The sequence below is a fragment of the Halichoerus grypus genome, chromosome 13, assembly GCF_964656455.1.
Source record: "Halichoerus grypus chromosome 13, mHalGry1.hap1.1, whole genome shotgun sequence".
NCBI classification, from domain to species: domain Eukaryota; kingdom Metazoa; phylum Chordata; class Mammalia; order Carnivora; family Phocidae; genus Halichoerus; species Halichoerus grypus.
This window is the reverse complement of record NC_135724.1, coordinates 19396594-19416658: the sequence shown is the minus strand read 5'-3', so window position 1 is coordinate 19416658 and position 20065 is coordinate 19396594. Positions and strand designations below refer to the sequence as shown.

The window sequence follows — 20065 nt, the reverse complement described above, 5'->3', positions numbered from 1 at the left end:
GAATGATAAATGAAACTTAATTATAGAGTCAGCAGAGATTAAAAAGCTAGTAAGAAAACACCATGAATAACTTTATGGCAATCAATTTAAAACTTTATATGAAATGGAAAAAAATGATATACATCATATATATAATTTCTTCACATATATAATTTTAGAACTATCTGAAAAAGAAAGTAATATTCTCGTTCTCAATACTTTTTACTTAAAAATTATAACAGTGGTTAAAATCTCACATCAGGTTCAGATAGTTGGTTATACAGATAAGTTCTACCATATTTCAAGGAAGAGATAATTTCAACCTTATACAGACTCTTCTAGAGAAGACAGAGTGGAAATATTCCTCTATTCATTTTACAGTCAATATAAACTTGTAGCCGAAACTAGACAAGGACAGTAAGAGAAGAAATATTATATACCAATCTTAGTTATAAGCATAGATAGAAACTATTAGAAAACTGAGTCCAGAACATTATTTTTAAGAAAGTAATGCAAACACATCATGATCATTAATTTTATCCCAAAAATACAGGAGGGGTTTACCATAGGGAAAAATATAAATGTCACTCACAACATAAACAGATTAAAGGGCATTTAAAAATAATAATTTAAATATGTAGAAAAAGCATATGATAAAACTCAATACCATTCATGATAAAACTCTTAGCAGAAAATGTATAGAAGGAAACTTCCTTAATAAAGTATCTACCATCATCAATGTCAACAGGGAAAATCAGGAAAAAGACACGGATATCCACTATTGCTGTTTCTACTTAACAATATACTTGAGGTCCTAGACAGCTCAGTAAGACAAGAAAAGAGGAGGAGGGGGAAACAGCCAAATATAGGGGTTTCAAAGGAAAAACAACAGAAGTGTCATTATCTGCACATGATATGACTACCTATAAGGTAAACTCTAAAGAAAAGACAAAGACATTTTTAGAATTAATAAGAGAGTCAGCAACATAGCTGAATATAAAAATCAATATACAAAAATCAACTGCATTTATATATACCACCAACAAACAATTTGAACATTTAATTTTAAAAAAATCATTAAAAATAATAACAAAAAATAAGGTATCTAAGAATAAACCATGAAAAGACATGCAAAACCTCATGGAGAAAATTCTAAAACCTTATTTTGTGATACCAAACAAGACCTAAAGAAATGAAGAGATGCGTAAGTGGAGATAATCTTGTTAAAAATATATTAATGCTGTCCAAGTTGATCATTAGTTTCCATGTAACTTCAATAAAATCCCTAAAAGGCTTATGAGAGACCTTAATAAGCTTATTTTTAAAATGCTATGGAAGAACATAAGCCCCCAATAGCCAAAAGTAAAATGTGTACATGTGTGACAAAAGAAGGAAGAAGGACTTTACCTATCAGATACCAAAATGTAGTATAAAACTTATGATAATTTGGTACTGAGGCAAGGGTGGACAAATTGACCAATAGATGAAAATAAAGGACTCAGAATGGAAGACCCTTACGAATGTAGAAACTTAAAACATTACAGAAGTGGCATTGTGGATGCCTTGGGAAAGGAGGAAGTTTTTGATAAATGATTCTAGAACAAATGGCTATCAAGACATTTATGGAAATGGTAGAATTGGGTCCATACTTCCCACTCTACAAAATCAACCCCAACTATATTAAAAACTTAAAGGCCAAAGTCAAAACTATGAAAGCCTTTTCAGAAATATAAGGGAATATCTTTATGACCTTGGAGTAGATACGAACTTCCCAACCATGACAAAAAACATGAAAAGGCACAGGAAAAAAGTAATATGAACACATTAAATTTATGGCTTTCTGTATAGGTCATAACATAAGGGGAAGTCTTTGCAGCATGTATGACTGAGAATAATTATTATCCAAAAATGTATTAAGAACACCTACAAATCAATAGGAAAAAAACAACTCAATAAAAAAATTGAGGGTGGGGTAAGACTGCAGGGGAGAACAAACACAAATTATAAATAAATACATACATATAAGATGTTTAATAACCTCATTAATTATCAGGGAAATGCAAATTAAGACCACAGTGAGATACATTTTACATCTTATACTGACTAGATTGATACAAATTAAGACATTTGATAACACCAAAGGTGGACATATGCATCAATAGTGATCTTTTAAGCTGCTAGAAAGAGTGTAAATTGGTAACAAACTTTGGAAAACAATTTGGCACTATCTTGTCATTTTGAAGATTTGCATAACTCTACAACCCAACAACACAGATATCTACCCTACAGATATCAAAAAACAAGATCAAGAGTGCATCAAGAGATGTTCAGGAAAGTGTGTAGTTCCAAAAAATGGGAATCAATCCAAAGGTTCATTAACTTAATCATTAACTAGAAAGTGCATAATTAAATTGAGGCATATTCACCAGCGGTGAAATGAACTAATGCTACATAGAACAACATGGACAAATCTTCAACACATAAAACAAATGAAAAAAGTAACACAAGACAGTATAAGAATGTTACCATTTTTATACTCCTCTATCAAGTAAAACCAAACAACTTATTATTTAGAAACGCATATACATGTCATAAAACTACTTTTTTTTTTTTTAAGATTTTATTTATTTATTTGACAGAGAGAGGCAGTGAGAGAGGGAACACAAGCAGGGGGAGTGGGAAAGGGAGAAGCAGGCTTCCCGCTGAGCAGGGAGCCCGATGCGGGAGTCGATCCCAGGACCCTGAGATCATGACCTGAGCCGAAGGCAGTCGCCCAACCAACTGAGCCACCCAGGCGCCCCCATAAAACTACTTTCAAAAAACAAAAAACAAGAGAATATTTACTTCTGTGAGGGAGGGCAGGGGGATGTGGATAAGAAAGGAACCCACAAGGAAAGGCAAATGTTCTGATTCTCACGTTGAGTGGGGGGTCATTTCATTTCATCATGAAACTTCAGAATTTATATATGCTACATGCATTATTTTGTAAGTGTCAAGCATTATAAGATACAATATGTTTTGAAATGTTTGCTTGCTGTTAGACTTAAAATAAAACGGGGATGGGTAGAAAGGATTCTGAAGTAGCCAGTGTAGACAACAATTGACAAAACTTCTTGCTGTGAAGGAGGGCAAGAAAGAGGACGGTGTTCAGAAGGGAATGTGAATGAGAACAAGAGTTTTTGCTTGGTTTGTTACATTTTTGTTTTATTTTTAATTATGAAATATTTCAAGCATCGAGTTGTTAACCATAATATTCTACCATTTTTTTCCAAAAAATAAAGCACTGCAGATACTGTGAAAGAAATCTGCATGCCCTCCCCAACCCAAAAGGAAAGTAATTATATTTCATCTTACTTTTTAACTGAGAATTGCTAATGCATGCCTAGATGCTGAAGGAATTCTCCAGGGGGCAGGAACAACACGTGAGTGCTGTCCATTTACATCAACATTACCCTACCAACTCATCAGCAGCAAGGCACATGCTCTAAGGAGTTATCCACCTGGTGCAGACGGGTCCATGACTCTCTCCTTTCAGCACCCTTCTGAGGAAGAAGGCACAGAGCTCTTGGATCACGGAGCCAAGTATTACCAACTGGCATTGAAGTCAGGATCCAACCCATACTCACAGCATTACCCTAATACTCTAACTAGCTGGCTTAAGCAAAGATGGGAAGGAAGGAAGGAAGGAAGGCAGGGAGGGAGGGAGGGAGGAAGGGAGGGAGGGAAGACAGGCTATTTTTTTCTTCAACTTTAACAGTAAATATAACAAAAGAATGGTGGTATTTTTCCTAACTAAAATGGACTAACAAACATACTGGTTTGACAGGTGACTCCCAATAGGAAACAGTAAGATTAGTGAGAAAATGGAGGGAGGGGCAGAGAAAGAATGAGGTGGTCAGAGTAAAAGTGGGAGGCCCTCATTAGAAAAGATGGAGGAGGACTCTTTCCTGGGACTTGTAAAAGTGGGAAACTTCATTTTGTTGCTAATCAAAAGTGAACTGATGATTTTCCCCCAAGGGCCACCTCAGACAAAATACAATCAAATAATAGTGTTTCAATCTCAGACACAGTATCATATAAATCAAACCCCCCTACTAATGTTCACCAGCAAAGACACTCAACAACATCTCACACTTGTGCTACTTGATACCTGACTTCAGGCTTTCAAGGAATTCCACAGATTTAGCCAACCCATCATAATGTTGACTGGTAATAAGGACAGAAGCTACAGGAAGCCTAAATAGTACATAATTACTGACGACCACTGAATAAGAAAGAAGAGTCCTTTTGCCTGGTTCTTCCACTCCCACCTCTGCACCCTCTCTCAAGAGAACTGCAAAATCAATCTACCACTTGCCTCGGAAAATAAAAAGCACTTCTATGGTACTTGGTTCCTAAAAAAGCAGGGATATCACAGGGCTGTTGAATTAGGTCTCACAGGTCCTTTTAGGAGGTACAATAGATTTTCAAGTATTAAAGTTATAGAAAGTTTCGCCAAAAAAGAGCAAGTGTCCAAGTATGAGTGCTCCCTCCCCAATGGGCTAAAGTTATAGATATCAAATAAAGTCTATAGTCAATTCTCTGAACTGCACCACCCAAGCTGTAGGACCAACAGCACCATCTCTCATCTGGATTTCTGAAGCCTCACAACTGGTTCCTCAGGCCACCCACACTGACTACCCTTGAGATCTGTGTTCTAGGCTGCAGCCAGAGTGTTCCCAGGCACAAATCTGACTGGCAGCACACTGCAAAGGCACCCTATTGCTCAGCCTTGCAAGGTCTGGCCCCTACACTCTCCCTGGCCTTGCTCAGACCATGCTCTAGCCCCCACCCCAACCACCATGCCCAGCTCTCCACCCTGCCAACTTCACCATTGCACTACCCCTCCATCCCTCAGACCTCAGTTCAGGTGTGCCGCCTCAGGGAAGCTTCTCCCGACTCCTCAGCTTGGTCAAATATCACTATGGCAAACTTGCCCAATGCTCAAATGTAGAACTTGATATTTCTTTGGTTGATTATTCAAGTGAATGTCTGTCTCCCACAATTAGGCAATGTAGGAACAGGTCTATTTTGCTCACCATTTCATTTCCAGCACTCAGCATGGTAGCTGACACATGGTAGATGCTCAATAAATAATCATTTAATTTTAAAACTAAATGAATAACTTTACTGCACATAAATTGTAAGACTAAATATTAAAAAATTCAAGCATGAAAATAAAAAAAGACAATCATGCATATCTAGTGCCCTTGAAGTAAATGAGCATTATCTATAAATCCAAAACTCTCATTTCTGCTCAAAAAGGACAAATGGAATGTAATTATCATTGCCTCCCAAAGAATCCCTGGTACTAAATTTGAAAGTATATTCATAACAATACTCTCCCAGGTCCAATTTCCCTAATCATTGGAACCCATTCTCCTTTCTTTATACTCACGTAGAGTACACTTGTACACAAATTCCAGTATTTCTATGTTGCAGTTGGAAACGTGAAGTCTGCACTTAGTTATTTTTTAAAGTATCTTTTCAAGAAGTCTAATTCTGTATGTCAACACCACTTATTTTTAAAGTCCTTTCTCATCGAATTGGTATAGGAATTCCACCTCACAACAGCAACGTCATGCTTGCTCTAATTGCAATGCTAACATTGAGATTTGTTCTTCTTTACAGCACCACAGAGTCTAGCTCTGTAATTTGTCTCGGTTCTCCAAAACATTTACTGAATTAATGAATGAATGAGTAAACGAAAGCTAATAATTCTTAATAATTCTATTGTTATTCCAATAAAATACATTCACACTGAAAAAAAATTATATTCATTCATCCCTTTCACTTTCCAAAGCTCTCAAAATTCTTTACACAATCAGCCCTTATAAACGATAATGGAATTTTTTAAGTCAAATCAGTTAAAGTAATTGTAGAATACTTCTCACCTTATTCAATGCTACCAAAATTACTAAGGATGAAAGTGGGACAGTGCAAATGCACATCCCATGTCTGAGAAATAATTCTACATAGGCTGAAGAGATGAATTGAATAAGAGGTTAGGAAAATCAGGGGAAAATATGGTGTCAAAAGAAAATTAACCTTGTGGCTAAAGGTAATCAGACGAAGAATCACAGTGCCCACAAGAGTAGAAAGACATTCAATGGTTTGGGATACCAGTTAGTAGATAATGATGTTCAAGAAGGCACACAACAAAGAATGATTATTCAAACGAGGATTGAAACTGATATTGTTGGTCTTTGCTTTCAAAACTACAAAATTGGGTTATGTATGAAATTTTTTAGTCAGTCTTGAAATATTACCACCTGATGACCAAAACGTTTCCTCTCTGAGTTTAAAGTTAGAGCATTTCAAAATAGTTCTACTATGAATCCCTTATTTTTGAAAGTAAAAGAAAAGTTCTGGGGATACATAGGTTCATAACTGACATTCCTTAAAAAAGGATCCGGAATATTCTCTTGTTTCTACAATGTAGCAAATACAATCATGCATTAATAAGTTCTTCCTAAGCCTATTTCAACCATCACTTGAATGTTTGGCTCCTTGTGGAAACTGAAAGCATGTGTTACACACTGAAATACTTGGATGTCACAGAGAAAAAGACAACTTCAATCTGAACTCATCAATGCTTGAGGAGAGGATGGTATTTCTATTTTTCTTCCTATTTGTGACATAATTACGATAGATTTTAACCAAAGGTGTATCTGGCCACTCCATGATGTTTTTACAAACACTATATGAGTTTTGGCTAGGATCACAATATCCTTGAGAATGCCTTTTAAATGCATTTCTGAATGTATAATATGGTAATAATAACTATCACATTTCCCTGCTAGCTTTTGAACCAAAAGATGTGGCACTGGTGATGGTGATGATAATAATAAAAATTATCTGAAAATATTGTTAAGTATGGTATAAAACCCCTACTAAAATTCACTGGAAAGTTTCACAGCATTTTTTTCAGCTTTTAAGATGTAAGCTTTGAGGTTCTATTGCTTGGTCAATATGAAGCAGCTATTGAGCAGCAAACACCGCAAAAGAATCGAGATTTCCAGAATTCAGTTAAATAAATCATTTTCTCCACAGTAGCTATCATTTTGGCTCAAGAAAATTTCCATTGCTGAATGATGTAACAGGAAGAGGCTGGACCTGGGAACATAAAAACTGTGATTTCCATCCTGACTCTACCATTAAAAACACATACTTTGGGAAGAAATTGGATTATAATCATTAATACCCCCAAGGAAATCCTAAAAGCAGGAAAGGGAAAAAAAAGTCTTCCAAAGTAGGGACACTGCAGGTGGAATTCCTTGCAGGGGTCCAGACCAGAGCTGACTCCACAGCAGAGCTGAAGAGCTTCTCTTTCTGGAGATCTCTTTAATCCACCCTTTGCAATAGCTTCCTCCTTGCCTGCTTCGCATGGGATCTTGACACAAAATGCTCAGTCCCAATGTCCGCATGTGTCAAAATGCTTCTCCTCCCCTTCAAGGATTGGAGTTGATTTGTCCATGAAGCCTTCATTATTCATTTCCCTCCAAAAGAAATCATTTCTATTTGCCTAAACTCTCACAACATAAATGGCACTCATCTTTTGGACACTGAATATTAATTATGTATGTGGTTTTCTATCCTTTCCTTTCAGAATCTATGCCCTCTCAGGGCAGGACCTATCTCCCATAAGTCCCTCTCTATCCTATAATTGCTAACACAGGGATTTGAGCATAGCATGTACTAAAAATATCTAGTAGATGAACCATCAATAAGAATTATGATAGGCAGATAAGTAGCTAGATAGAAACAACATTCTCTCTCTATTGCCAACACATTAAAACCTGAGGGGTAAACAGAAGCTATGCTGCAAGTCTCCAGATAGTGAAAGAAATAAATATACCTTTCGAAACCATACATTATCAATTTTTACTCATCATAAATGGATATAAAAGTAATCCCTGACAAGGTACACCAATTTGCATGTTTTCATGTCTTGCTCTTCAGCATTTCACACAGCATGAAACGGTCGTGTCCAGAGCTGTTATTTCAATATCCTTCTTTCTATAAGCTAGGTCTTTTCCTAGTTTAACAGTCCCTGAATATCTTGTATTTAAGTCTTGGCTTGGGAAATTTGAGATTGAAAACCTTCCATTTGGATGCTCTGCCATTCAGCCAAGTACCTCAAAAGGGAATGTTTAAATTAATGGAAGATTAAAGCAAGGAAGAACATTCTAAAAGGTATTCTGTAATGGGGCTTTGTCACCACCTTCTCTGTTTTATTGGGAAAACAGTCTTTTCCCGGGGGGCTGAAAGTTTATATGCCAAACATCAGTCTAGTTTAACTATTTAAAGTTAAAAATGTCAGAGAAAAAAAAAGTTTGTAATGGAAATGCTGACATGCCATGAAGTAAGGAGGCATAAGCAGGTGCTCTGTAACCCAGGGTCATAATTCAATCAAGCTGTATTTTGACGTCATCTGTTACAGAAAAAAGCCAAATGGTTTATGAACAGCACCAGAACCCCTGAGATTAAATTACAGCCCTGATATTTAATCATGGGTCTTACTTTGTTATTTTTAATAACACAATACATTTTAACAGTTATTCGTCAACTGCCTTAGCCAAATTGGAACACGTGATGACAAGTGAGCCGGATTATGATGTCCATCTCTCATAATCTAAATTTTTTTTTTTCAGAAATGGTAGATTATACACGTTTTCCTCTTCTTAAGAAACATACAGTTGGTACCAACGGATTGAGTCCAAACCTTAATTAAAAGCAGCATGGGTTCCCTGACCAGCGGGTCAGGACATCTGTATTTGTGTCCTATTATAGCCAATAACCAACTGTATGATCTGGGCAAAAGACATTTAATCCTCCCAAACCTTGGCTCTTTACCTAAAAAATAATAGAGCAACTCTAAAGTCTCTTATAAATATAAATTTCTATAAATTAGTTATTTTAAAATCAATATTGTACAGTTCCTTTGAGATTCCCTGAGGATCTAAATGCAAAAATTTTATAGCTGAAAAGTTGATGAATTTTTAATTCGATTAAAATGACTCTGATCAAAGAGGCATTTTAGTACATGAGAATTTGTAAGCTAAAATTTTTAGAGGCAATCAGCAAATGAAACAGGTTCTTTAAAAAGTAATGTACAAATACTGCTGAACATGTGAAGAGTTGTTTGCAAAACAAATCAATACGGGCACATCCAACAATGGATTGCAGTTAATAAACTACATATAGTAATTACCACCAATGGCAGTCTAGAAAGTCATTCATTAAATGTTAATTGTCACACAAAAGTACAAAAGCATCCATTTGAACAATCTTGTGGCTGCACCTTTAAATAAAATACTTTCTTACGGTCCTGAAATTCATCCATATAAACTGATTTTAAGCACACCTGGGTATTTGATATGCTGATTAACTGGGCCTTTATTTATTTTGGAAATGAAAGTAAACATGACAGCCTTTTTCAACACTTTTGCTATTCCTATGAGTCGGACACTAAAAAAATAGTACATATATTGCTTATAACAAAGCGTCAACCAATCTTCTCTAAAGATTAGATGAGTACCTCTCAAACGTCTCTCTCATAAGCATTAAGAGGCATATGGTTCAAAAGTAGCCACCTAAAACTCATGTGCAAACTCACCGTTGAGTCTAAATGGGCTCACGGATTTAGAAAATGGATAACCCAAGTGTAAGTTTATAAATGTGGTGGTCAATTTTGAAAATGTCACTCAGAGTAATAAGAAACCATTGACATAAATAACCTTTAAAAAAAACACAACCCTATGATGTGCTTTACTTTCTCTAATACTTCGTGCTATCTAACTTGGACTAACACCTGATCATAAAATATAGCTCATAAAATAAAAAAATAAGAAAGGGGGGGATTTTTTTCTGTTCCTATGTAACTTCATTTTGATGCTGTTTCTATGCAAGATCTGACTTACTCAACATATAGATTTATATTCTAAAGGTTTGGCCAAGAACATTTTGGTTCAAGACTTGTAAACTGAAGAACATTTCAAAACACACCATGTTCCTTATTAGGCAACTTGAGATCTGTTATCTTGGCTTATGGGAACAGATCTAAATAGCATCATAATACTAAACGTTGAAAATCACAGGCCTGGGGCCACCAGGACTCAACTCTATGCCTTGGACGAGGTTGCAAACTTCCAATATAAAATGTAGTTTACCATTAGGAGTAAATGTTTGATCTGTAAAGCTTACAAAATTACTTTGTTTATCATAGCAGATGAAAGCAAAAAGGAATAATTTTAAGCTCAAAACAAAACTGTTTATATGACAGTCTTTACTGCTCCATGATTCTAAGCATTTAAGACAGATTCGAGCAATTAACAGCATAAACTTTCATTACATAGTTCTATTATATATGTTTATGTGACTTAGCTGTTCATCTGTTATTTAAGTGATTTTCTCATTACAATAGTAGGGTAAAGATAATTTGCTGATGCTGTCAAAAATGTTAAGCATTTCTGTCTCAACAGATCTTGGATCCCCACGCTTGTTTAATGCATTTTATTTACTTAAGTCAGTGTCAAATAGAGTACTGCTTCTTCCTTCTGAATTTAGAAAACGTAACATTTTAAGCACATGTCTGGTAATAGACACATCAAAACTTCAAAACTGCTTATTTTAGTGATGCAGATGGAGTTTAGGATTATTTTTCTTGAATATTAAGTTTCAAAGATCTAACAATGAACTGCAAAACTTTTTTTTTACAGTTAAAAATAGTAAATCTTTATTTTTTTAGATATTAACAGAGCAGGCTCGGTTACCTCAACTTTTGGTTTGATGAGACATAAAAATAACTGAAAACTAAGTATTTTCATGGGCACCCATGCAGACTGTCTATTCACAACAGAATGAAAGCACAACTTTCAAAAGATCTACTATATTGTCCTCATAGTAATAATAATAATAATGATAATAGGGAGACAGACTAAGTTACATTGCAATCCAACATAAATTAGAAAGCCAGCTTATCTGGATACTAAGGCAGGAAAATATCATGGTTTATATCATTATCTTAAATATGTTTTTAAAAAGTGCTTATCTACTCTAAAGATCAGGAATAATATTACATGCCAAGCCTCAATAATATATTCTTATATCTACATAATCTTGAAAAATAATCTATATCAGACTATGTGTGCAGTGTGAAAAGGACACTGAGTTAGGCAGACCTGGCTTTAAAACCTAATTTATTACTGGCTGCCCTTAAGGGCATGTCATTGAACATCTCTGAATCTCAGTTTCCTCATCTATGAATTGAGCATGGTAATCCTTGCATCTCGTGGTTCTTGTGAGGATTCAAAAAATACAATAAATATAAGGTGCACAGTGCGCCACTTGACATATTAATAAGCACTTTATTTTGTCAGTGTCATGCCCATCCATACCCTATTACTCAATCTAGTATCTTGCAAATGGTCACGGGGAGGTCAGGTAAAAGAGAATGATCAATAATCCAAAACACAGTTCTAAACCTTAAAAAGCATTCAAAGGGCACATGCAGAAGGAGTATCAGCACACACATCCTATACCCTATTATGCAACACAAATTATAGAAAAACATAGTAGTGAAACCAGAGTCATTCCCATAAAGGATGTGTAGAGCCATAAAGAATTAGCAAATCAAAACTTGTTTTTTAGAATAGCAAATAAAGGCACAGGTTAGAACCTCAGTTTTCTTTTGCTGTACAAGGAAGGCACTGGGTGGTCTACTCCTAAGGGGTTGCTATCCCCAAAATTCTATGATTCTAATGTAATGGGTTTAATGCCACTTGACTTATTTTTAAACCTATTAAATTACTCTGCTCCTTACAAAAAAAGCCAAACCACCATTGTGAATTGTACTACAATAGTAAGGCTGTTTGAAAACACACACATACATACAAATACACACACATACACAATTAAATGATTCTACTCAACAAATGCCTTTAAGGAGAGATCAATTTTTTTTTTCACACCATAACCATGAACTCAAACTGTTACGGATAGAAATTAATTCAGGATGCTGACCATTTGAATTTTCTCTGTGATACAAAAAGCACCCATTGGATCAATTTTTTTTCTCCCTGAATTTACTAAATTGATGTGTTATTTTGGTGTGTTATGTGGGTAGAGATTAACTAACCTGTATGAACATCAAAAAATGTTTCTCCTCTTCCAAAAATGACCACGACAGGGATGTGGTACATTTTACTACTGCTCTTAATTGCTGAAACACCCATTCATTTGGCAATCTTTAACAAACACTGAACACCTAGGTAAAACTAAACAGTTACAGAGGAAAAAAGCTCAACTTTTAAACTAAGAGAGGAAGATGTAGTATCCATCACAGACGAACTGTAAATACATGTAACAGATGTGACCAGGGCTGTTCTTGAGTATAGATCATTTTAGTGGCCCAACTCGAAAACTACTTTTTAAGAAGATGCCAAAGCTAGTATGTTTCTCTTTTGCTCATAAAACACTCAAAGATAACCAAATAAACTGCATTTTTGTTATAATAGAAAATTAACCCCCGTTCATCAATAAATTATAGACTGTAGGTGCATTTTTTTTTTCTTTTGGTGACTTTGCCACCCTACTTTTTAACAAGAATATTTTCCAATCATCCAGGCATGTGTATGCTTTTAGTTTGTTTTAAGATCAATGATATAACGGTTATTAAATCCCTTTGTATAAGTTACCATATAGGTTACAACTATTTCTTAAAAATAATTCCAGAGCCCACCAATTCATTCTGTTAAGGTCATCGAAGCTCTGAACCATCATGGCTGAATTGTTTTAGTGCTCTCTGCTGAACACCTGCAAACATCAAACAAAAACTGCTGGTCCTTTCCTGGGTTGACAAAAGCCTTTCATGTGAAAAATGCTCCCTGGGAATGTCAGGCTGTAGCTCAGGTTACATTCCATTCTCCCTAGCAGCCTCACCATTTCTTAAGGTGGTAGGGAAAACCATGTTGGTGAAATGAAAGATTAAAGGGAATATGGCCACACTTTATTTTCATTCCCACATTGCAAATCACGATGGAGCATCCTGTATTAATCGATTGAAAGGCTATTGGGAACTTTAAGCATGAAATATCACCATGCCTCACTTTGAAGAAATATGGCTGGTTTTGCAAATATGAATAGTTTACTTACTTATACTTGGCGTCTTTTTTTCTTAGACCCACGTTTCAAAGCTACCCATGAAAGGGACATCTGAGCCCACTCAAGACAACGGATATTAACCTTTAGTAAATTTAGAAAATTATTTCTCTGTCCAAAGTTTCCTAGCTCATCCTTCCAGTTAATGGGCAAAGTGTAGTTTTCCTGATTTTTCTATTTGATATTCTTTAAAAGAGATTTATCTTTGTTGTAGAGTGGAAATATAAGCCATTTTTTTCACTAATAGCCCTGTGTTCAAATATGTCTTGAATAGATGAGAAAAACCAACACTACAATCTGTACTCCATATATTATAGTCACCATCATACTGCATTGGATGAATACCCTGCATTTTCAATCCAGCTGCCAGAACAAAATAGCCACTACACTTTTTTACCTTTACAAGTAAACATTGGGGCCTGAAAACTGCAACTGTGGTACATTGTAACTTAAAGTTCAACACCTTAAAATAATCACAGCATCTTCATTAGAAATATCATTAACACGTATTACTAAGGATGAAGTCTCTTCTAGGATTATGCGTGTGTGTGTGTGTGTGTGTGCTTGTGTGTGTGTGTGTGTGTGTATTTATCTTAAGAACTGTGTAAGTTCAATATATAATCACTTACTAAAATGCATTAATACATATTCATACTTATCCAGCCTGTATTCTCTGTAAACACTTAAACATCATAGCAAGGACTTTATTTAAATGTGAACACAGAAAAGGGACCAGATGCACAGTTGTCTTTTTAAATGTAACACAATTTCATGCTTCTAAATCACTTTACTTTATTAAACCATACCTAAACTGATACACTTAAGTTATTCCAAATGTGTCAGTTTTCACAGAGTGCAAAAGAGTTTTTTGCACTTTGAAAGCAGTCTATCTCTGGGCCTTTCTGACATAATCTACTTTTAGATTTAAGCTGAATACACATTTTCTTAAGTAAAATCATGAAGAAAATTACTGTCAGAGATAAAGTTGGTTACTGTTTTGATACTGTCTAACATGAAAAATTAATTTGTCCACAAGAGATACTTGTACCCATCTTCACTTCAGAGTTGTGTAGAGAATACAACACCAAAATTCGGAAGATATAATACTAAGACAACAAAAAAATGTTAAGTCCCTAAATGGAAAATATAACAGGGTCCAGGACAGCAAAACACAAATATATGGTCAATAGTACTTTTAATCAAAGTGAACCCCAAAATTTAAAAGATAAAATAGATCTATAGGAAGCATCTTATATTCTCTATTACTATAAATCAAATTATAGAGATTTAACTTAGTCTTATGGGGGCCAGAAGAAGGAGAAGTAACTTATTTGGAAATGAGCAACTTTTAAAAGCCACTAATTTTATAGAAGCATACCAATTATACAAATCACAAAGGTGAACAGATTTCTTTCATTGCCAGAGCATCAAATGAAAATTAAGAGATGTGAAATTATATTCAATATTTAACAGAAAATTCCACTGGCATCTCACAGCTAAAAGATGTCAACATTTACCAGTCTGACTTAAGAATGGTATTCTGTCTAATGTACTGTTATTTACCACTGCCAGAACTCCCAAAATACTACAGCTGCTTAAAAAGCATAAATGGATTTAAGCCTTAAACCTAAAGGATAGCAGGCAACCATGTATGCCTCCTTCCCATATGAAATTCACTAGACAAAAAAAAAAAAAAAAAAAAACCCACCATTTTAAGTGAATATCATATTTTCAGTTTTCACTTTAATAAGAGACCTTCAGGGAGTCCCCTATTAAAACTCCTCCTTAGATGCCAGATAATCACTGCGCACACAGATTCCTTTGTGAATAGCGCTAACGTCTTTTTTTAAGCATCACCCAAAGACCTTTCATTTATAAAATGTAAAAGTCCTTCCAAATTTGCAACTTTAAATATAGCAAAAATTCACTGCACAAGGAAATGCTTAGGGAAAAAAATAGCTAAAGCACCAAAAAGAATATTTTAAAGATAAATGAATTCATATTTTGCTCTTAGAGAGCAAGAGACTTTCTATTTACAGCTATGGTTTACAATGCAGCATTCATCTGCAAAGTTAAGTGCTCACTTCTTTAACAGGGTTAATTATACATAGTACCTAATAATTAATATTATTTACAAGGGATTTTCCCTTTTTTTGAAAGTTAGATTTTTCCCTCTATTTTCAAACAGGGAAATAAATTCATTTTCCCCATGTCAACACTGGCCTTATCTTCACGTGTTTGATTACAACTGCATTAGAAAATTGCTTTTAAATTAAGTAATGGAATTCTGAGACAGTTTCCTTGATTGATAAAAAGGCCTAATTTTAATTTTGCAAAAGATAACATTTTGTGTAAGTTATTCTACTGATGGCTAATGAAATAACCATATCATTACAAGCTAAAATTTCAATGACTTTTTCAGAACACTTCAACAGAGCCAAAAATACACAACGAGTGAATAAACAGCTAAGAACATTTAACTACACGCTAAGAAAAGAATTTACATACTTGAGCCAGTAAAATGTCCACTCGCCAAAGAAGTTGGTCCATTTTTCCCACTGCTCACAGGAGGTGAAAACATCTAAAAGAAACAAAGAAATATTATTGTCAAAAAGAAGACATTTGTGCCTTCAGAGTTTGTCAAAGATCTTCCATACTCTTACCAAATAGCTTAAGAGTTTATGCTAAGGGTTCATTTGAGTAAAATACATCACCATCCAACTTAAAACTAAAACAAGCATAACATTACCAGTCACCCCCCCCCCCTTTACCACTCTGTCCTTTCTTTTTCCTCAGGTTCCTTCGATTGCCAGCACTAGGCAAGACTGCTACACTTTAAACAAACACAGTCCCCATAGTGTTATCGGGATTCAAGCTGGAGGGCAGCGGCCTCTCTAGAAAACACTAGTTTTACAAAGGAGAAGAACAAAGTTGTTTGTTTTATATTGAAAACCTTGGCCATAAACGTGGCAATGTCCATTTCCATCCCGTATAGGATTTGCCTGTCATATGTGAACCCAAATAAATAGAAAAGTGCCACCTGCACTAAATTCTCATTTCGCCTCTAACATGAGAGCAATTTGTAGCAAGACTCTCTCTCTCTCTCTCTCTCTCACTCTCTCACACTCTCTCTCTCTCCCTCTCTCACTCTCTCTCTCTCTCTCTCTCCAGCATTTATTTCGACCCTAATTGGTTTCCCTCTTCTTCGACGTATCTAGTGGATAATGCGCACCTTCCCTGAGTCAGAGCCTGCAAAAAGCAAAGGAACGAATGGAGAAAGTGCAGCAAGCAGAAAGGGGGCTACAGAGCTGCCTAGGGCTACGTTTCCTGGCAAAACTTCCGAAAGCCATTTCTCCAGAAGAAGGTCCAGAAGAGCAGCAGCGGCAGCGGCGGCGGGGGGCGGCGGCGGCGGCGGCGGCAGCACCAGCAGCAGCAGCAGCACCAGCAGCAGCGGCGGCGGCAGCAACATCAAAGAGCCCCACTTAGAAGGCGGTTTGGATTTTATTTGTGTGTTTTGTGGATTCTTTTTATTTTGATTTGCAAATGCATCTTACACCGAACTCATCTGGCATTAAAAAGGAATTAATTCCCCTGACAGGTCTGGGACTTGGTTTGGGGAAAGGGGGAGGCAAAGGGATGGAGAGGGACCAACTACACGCCGTAAAACTCCACAAGTGTGTAAGTTTTGCTTTGTGCTGATCTCACGACTGTGACATTTACCAAGACAGTCTAAAGGATTCTAGAGACTGTCTGATGCTCAGCACACATACACGAGTTCTCAGAATCCTAGGAAAAGATGGAACTAAGAGGACTACAGGTCCTACGAACCCAAAGCATCATCAATTTAAAACTTTAAGAGACAACTGGGTCTCCTATTTTCTCTTTTCCATTTCCAGAAAAAAAAAAAAATCAAATCAAATCGAATCAAACGAGTAGTGCGCAAAGTATGAGTACTCTCATGTTCAGATAAGGCCAAGTTTTAGGGTTGTCTGTTTGTCCTTTCATTTGGGGTGAGATTCCATTATTTTGGAGGTCCGGTGGGTAGGGAATTCAAGGCAAGTAATTACACTCTGGGGGGGGGGAAGCCTGAATCGTCCATCACACCCAAAAATTGTAGTTAAAAACTTATCAAAAAGACCTTCATGTTTGCCAAGGATTCAGCCAATTAAAAATTATTCCCGTCCTTTAGACTACTATTGGTTTCTAGCTGAAGTGTTTGGGCTTTTTGTTTTGTTTTGTTTTTTTTCACAGCTGTTGTTAGTTTCCACCGTTCTTTCTTACCGCACTGAAATCCAGTAAATCACTCAGCTCTTTGTCCGTCCCTAAGGCAGCCATTCGCTGTTGGTGATGCATTTTAGCAAAATCACACAAACCTAGAAACATGGAAATAACCGCAATCAGAAAATCCAGTCCCAATCCTTGGAGAAAACACAATCGGATTTTTGGAGACTGGGGGGGTTGGGGGTGGGGATGTGGGGGCGGGCGGGATTAAGGTGGAAAGGAGGGAGGGATGGGAGAGTTTGTTGTTTTTTTTTTTTTTTAAGATGGAATAGGCAGCAATAGCAAAAAAAAAAAAAAAAAAGCGATATTGATATTGTATTTCCAAAGAGACGATCAAAACTGGTAACATCCACTATAAAACCAAATCCGGGAAGGAAAAAAAAAAAAAGCCGCTCTTCAGCGCATCATTTTATGCAACAGGAGGTAGAGAAATGAATGGATCACAGAGAAAAGAGAAACTACTCAGAACGATCCGGTCTCAACTTTCCCCCCCCCTCCACCCCACCCCCCTCACACACACTCACACACTCACACACACGCACACACACTCACACACACCACTCCACTCTGCATTTCAAAGTAGCTATAAAGAAATTAAAGATGAGCGTCTCTGGAGTGAAAACACGTCCAAAGGGGGAGGGGTGACAGGGTCGGCGAAAGGGGGGAGCAGAGTGGAGGGTAGGGTCCTGTAATTGTCCAGCACCCTAATTTGTGAAAGAAAGGGTTGTAAAAATTAAAGTCAGGCCCTTGGCAAAGTCATCGGTCCCTCCAAGTGGCATTGCTGGGGGGGGGCGGGGGGGTAGAGATGAGGGGGAGGGAAGAGGCGCGGGAGGGGAAGGGGTGTCTCTTCTGGGAGCGCCGGGAGCCGGGAGCCCGCGGCTCCGGAGGCGCGGAGCCGCGTGCGGAGCCGCCGAGCCCCAGCCAGCCCCGCGCCGCCCGGCGCATCAGCCCGCCGAGCCCCGCCGGCGCCGGTACCTACCGCCCGCGCGCGAGAAGGGGCTCTCCGTGCACCGCCGGCGCCGAGGCGGCGTTCATGTCTAACCACTGCCTCCACCACCACCACCTCCTCCTCCTGCGCCCGCGCCCGCTCCTGCTCCTTCCCCGCCGCCGCCGCCGCCGCCGCCGCCGCCGCCACTACAGATCCGCAGACACACAGCCAAGATCCCTGACTCTTAACACCAACTCTCTTCTCCGGGGAGGGGAGGGGACGAGGGAAGGGGGGAGGGGGAAACACGCCGAGGCGCACGGAATTGCAAGTTCAGCAAAGAAATGGGTGGGGGGGCTCCGGCGGGGAGACGCGGCTCACTCGGGTCGGGCTGGCTGGGATGCACCCCCCCAGAAAAAAATCTCAACACCTCCCCCGCCTCGCAAAAAAAATACAAACGAAAATTCATCGAGCACCTCATTTTCCCTCAGATCGTCAGTTACAATCTGAAGCCTGAACAGTTCAGTTTTTGCCCGTTTCATCCATCGGAGGCACTTTGAAATTTATTCGAGTTTACATCCCCTCACTTCTTTCTTTCTCTGACTCTCGTTCCCTCTCACTCACACATCCACACACAGCAAAGCAAGTTTATACTAGGCTGCAAATACACGTGATGCAAAAAGACTTTGCCAAGAGGAACAATATTTTTCTTTTCCATATATAAACCAAGCCACATTTTGCTGGGGAGATTTTCATTTCGGTAGTTTTGCATTGGGGGCGAAACCTAAATTGCATACTTTCTTTCCCCTCCCTTTTAAGTCACAGATTAGTATAGCTGCAAACTTCGCCAAAAAAAAAAAAAAGGCAATTTTTGAGGGTGGATGTTGTTTTGTTTTTACACTTGAGTTCCTAGCCACGCTAAGTCCCCGTTCGCCAGCACTATAAGTTTTGAATTCAACATTTACCATTACAGGCCTTGCATGCTCTTAAAACATACTTTTTCACATCACTTTTTAGGATTAAAATTAAGCTTCATAATTCTATCGTTTCGTAATAACAAGCGTGCTTTATCCAGTATATGCAACATACGCTATTTTAACGTGTGTTAAAATACACATTCCTGAAACCCTGTAATTGCTAGATGTGCAAGTACATACACAAAATGCATGCACACACTTTTTCCCATTGGCAATTATTTAATAGGTTGTTCCTTTTGTTTTAATAAAACATTGGGATCGACATTTTAAAAATTAAATTCAATTACAAACAGTTTACTCTGACAGCAAATTGTAACGTTACCTTAAATGGCCACAAATATGCTCACAATATTCCAAGGAAAGTGACTTTAAAAAGAAAGACAAAAATCTTCTGCAAGTACTTAGTATCTCACATGTGTATCCCCCAAAAAAGTATTTTAACTGGTACTCAGTTCTGCTCCAGGGATATCCACAGAATACAAGATTATGCACCTGGCTCTGGTTTTTGCATTTTCCACCATAAAACTGCAACAAAATTCCCTCCCCCAAAAAAGAAATCATTAAAAAAAAAAATCCAACAACTTTTTCTTATTGTTTATAAAAAAAATATCAATACAGGATAGTTAGAATTTTTCCTCAAACAAATCTTGTTGGTGGGTTTTTTTTCTTCTCCTCTTATAAAGTCTTAAACTTGTTCCAAGTT

General features: G+C 37.3%; 1 protein-coding gene across 14 annotated transcripts in view; it reads right to left on the bottom strand.

Annotated features, from left to right (window-relative positions):
- TCF4 (transcription factor 4) overlaps nucleotides 1-19858 on the bottom strand; it is a 349462-nt gene extending 329604 nt beyond the window's left edge. For 4 of the 14 annotated variants that reach the window (XM_036080735.2, XM_036080738.2, XM_036080736.2 and 1 more), the window contains exons 1-3: nucleotides 18440-18564; nucleotides 17461-17552; nucleotides 15688-15760 (exon numbers count right to left, since the gene is read on the bottom strand). In XM_036080735.2, the coding sequence (XP_035936628.1) occupies nucleotides 15688-15760; nucleotides 17461-17532 (145 nt within the window). In that variant the 5' untranslated portion in view covers nucleotides 17533-17552; nucleotides 18440-18564. Of the gene's footprint in view, nucleotides 1-15687; nucleotides 15761-16219; nucleotides 16238-16411; nucleotides 16431-17460; nucleotides 17553-18439; nucleotides 18566-18861; nucleotides 18943-19684 lie in introns of those variants that run through there. The other 10 variants (XM_036080737.2, XM_036080741.2, XM_036080757.2 and 7 more) reach the window with 7 other exon arrangements.
- Between the last annotated feature and the right edge of the window lie 207 nt (nucleotides 19859-20065).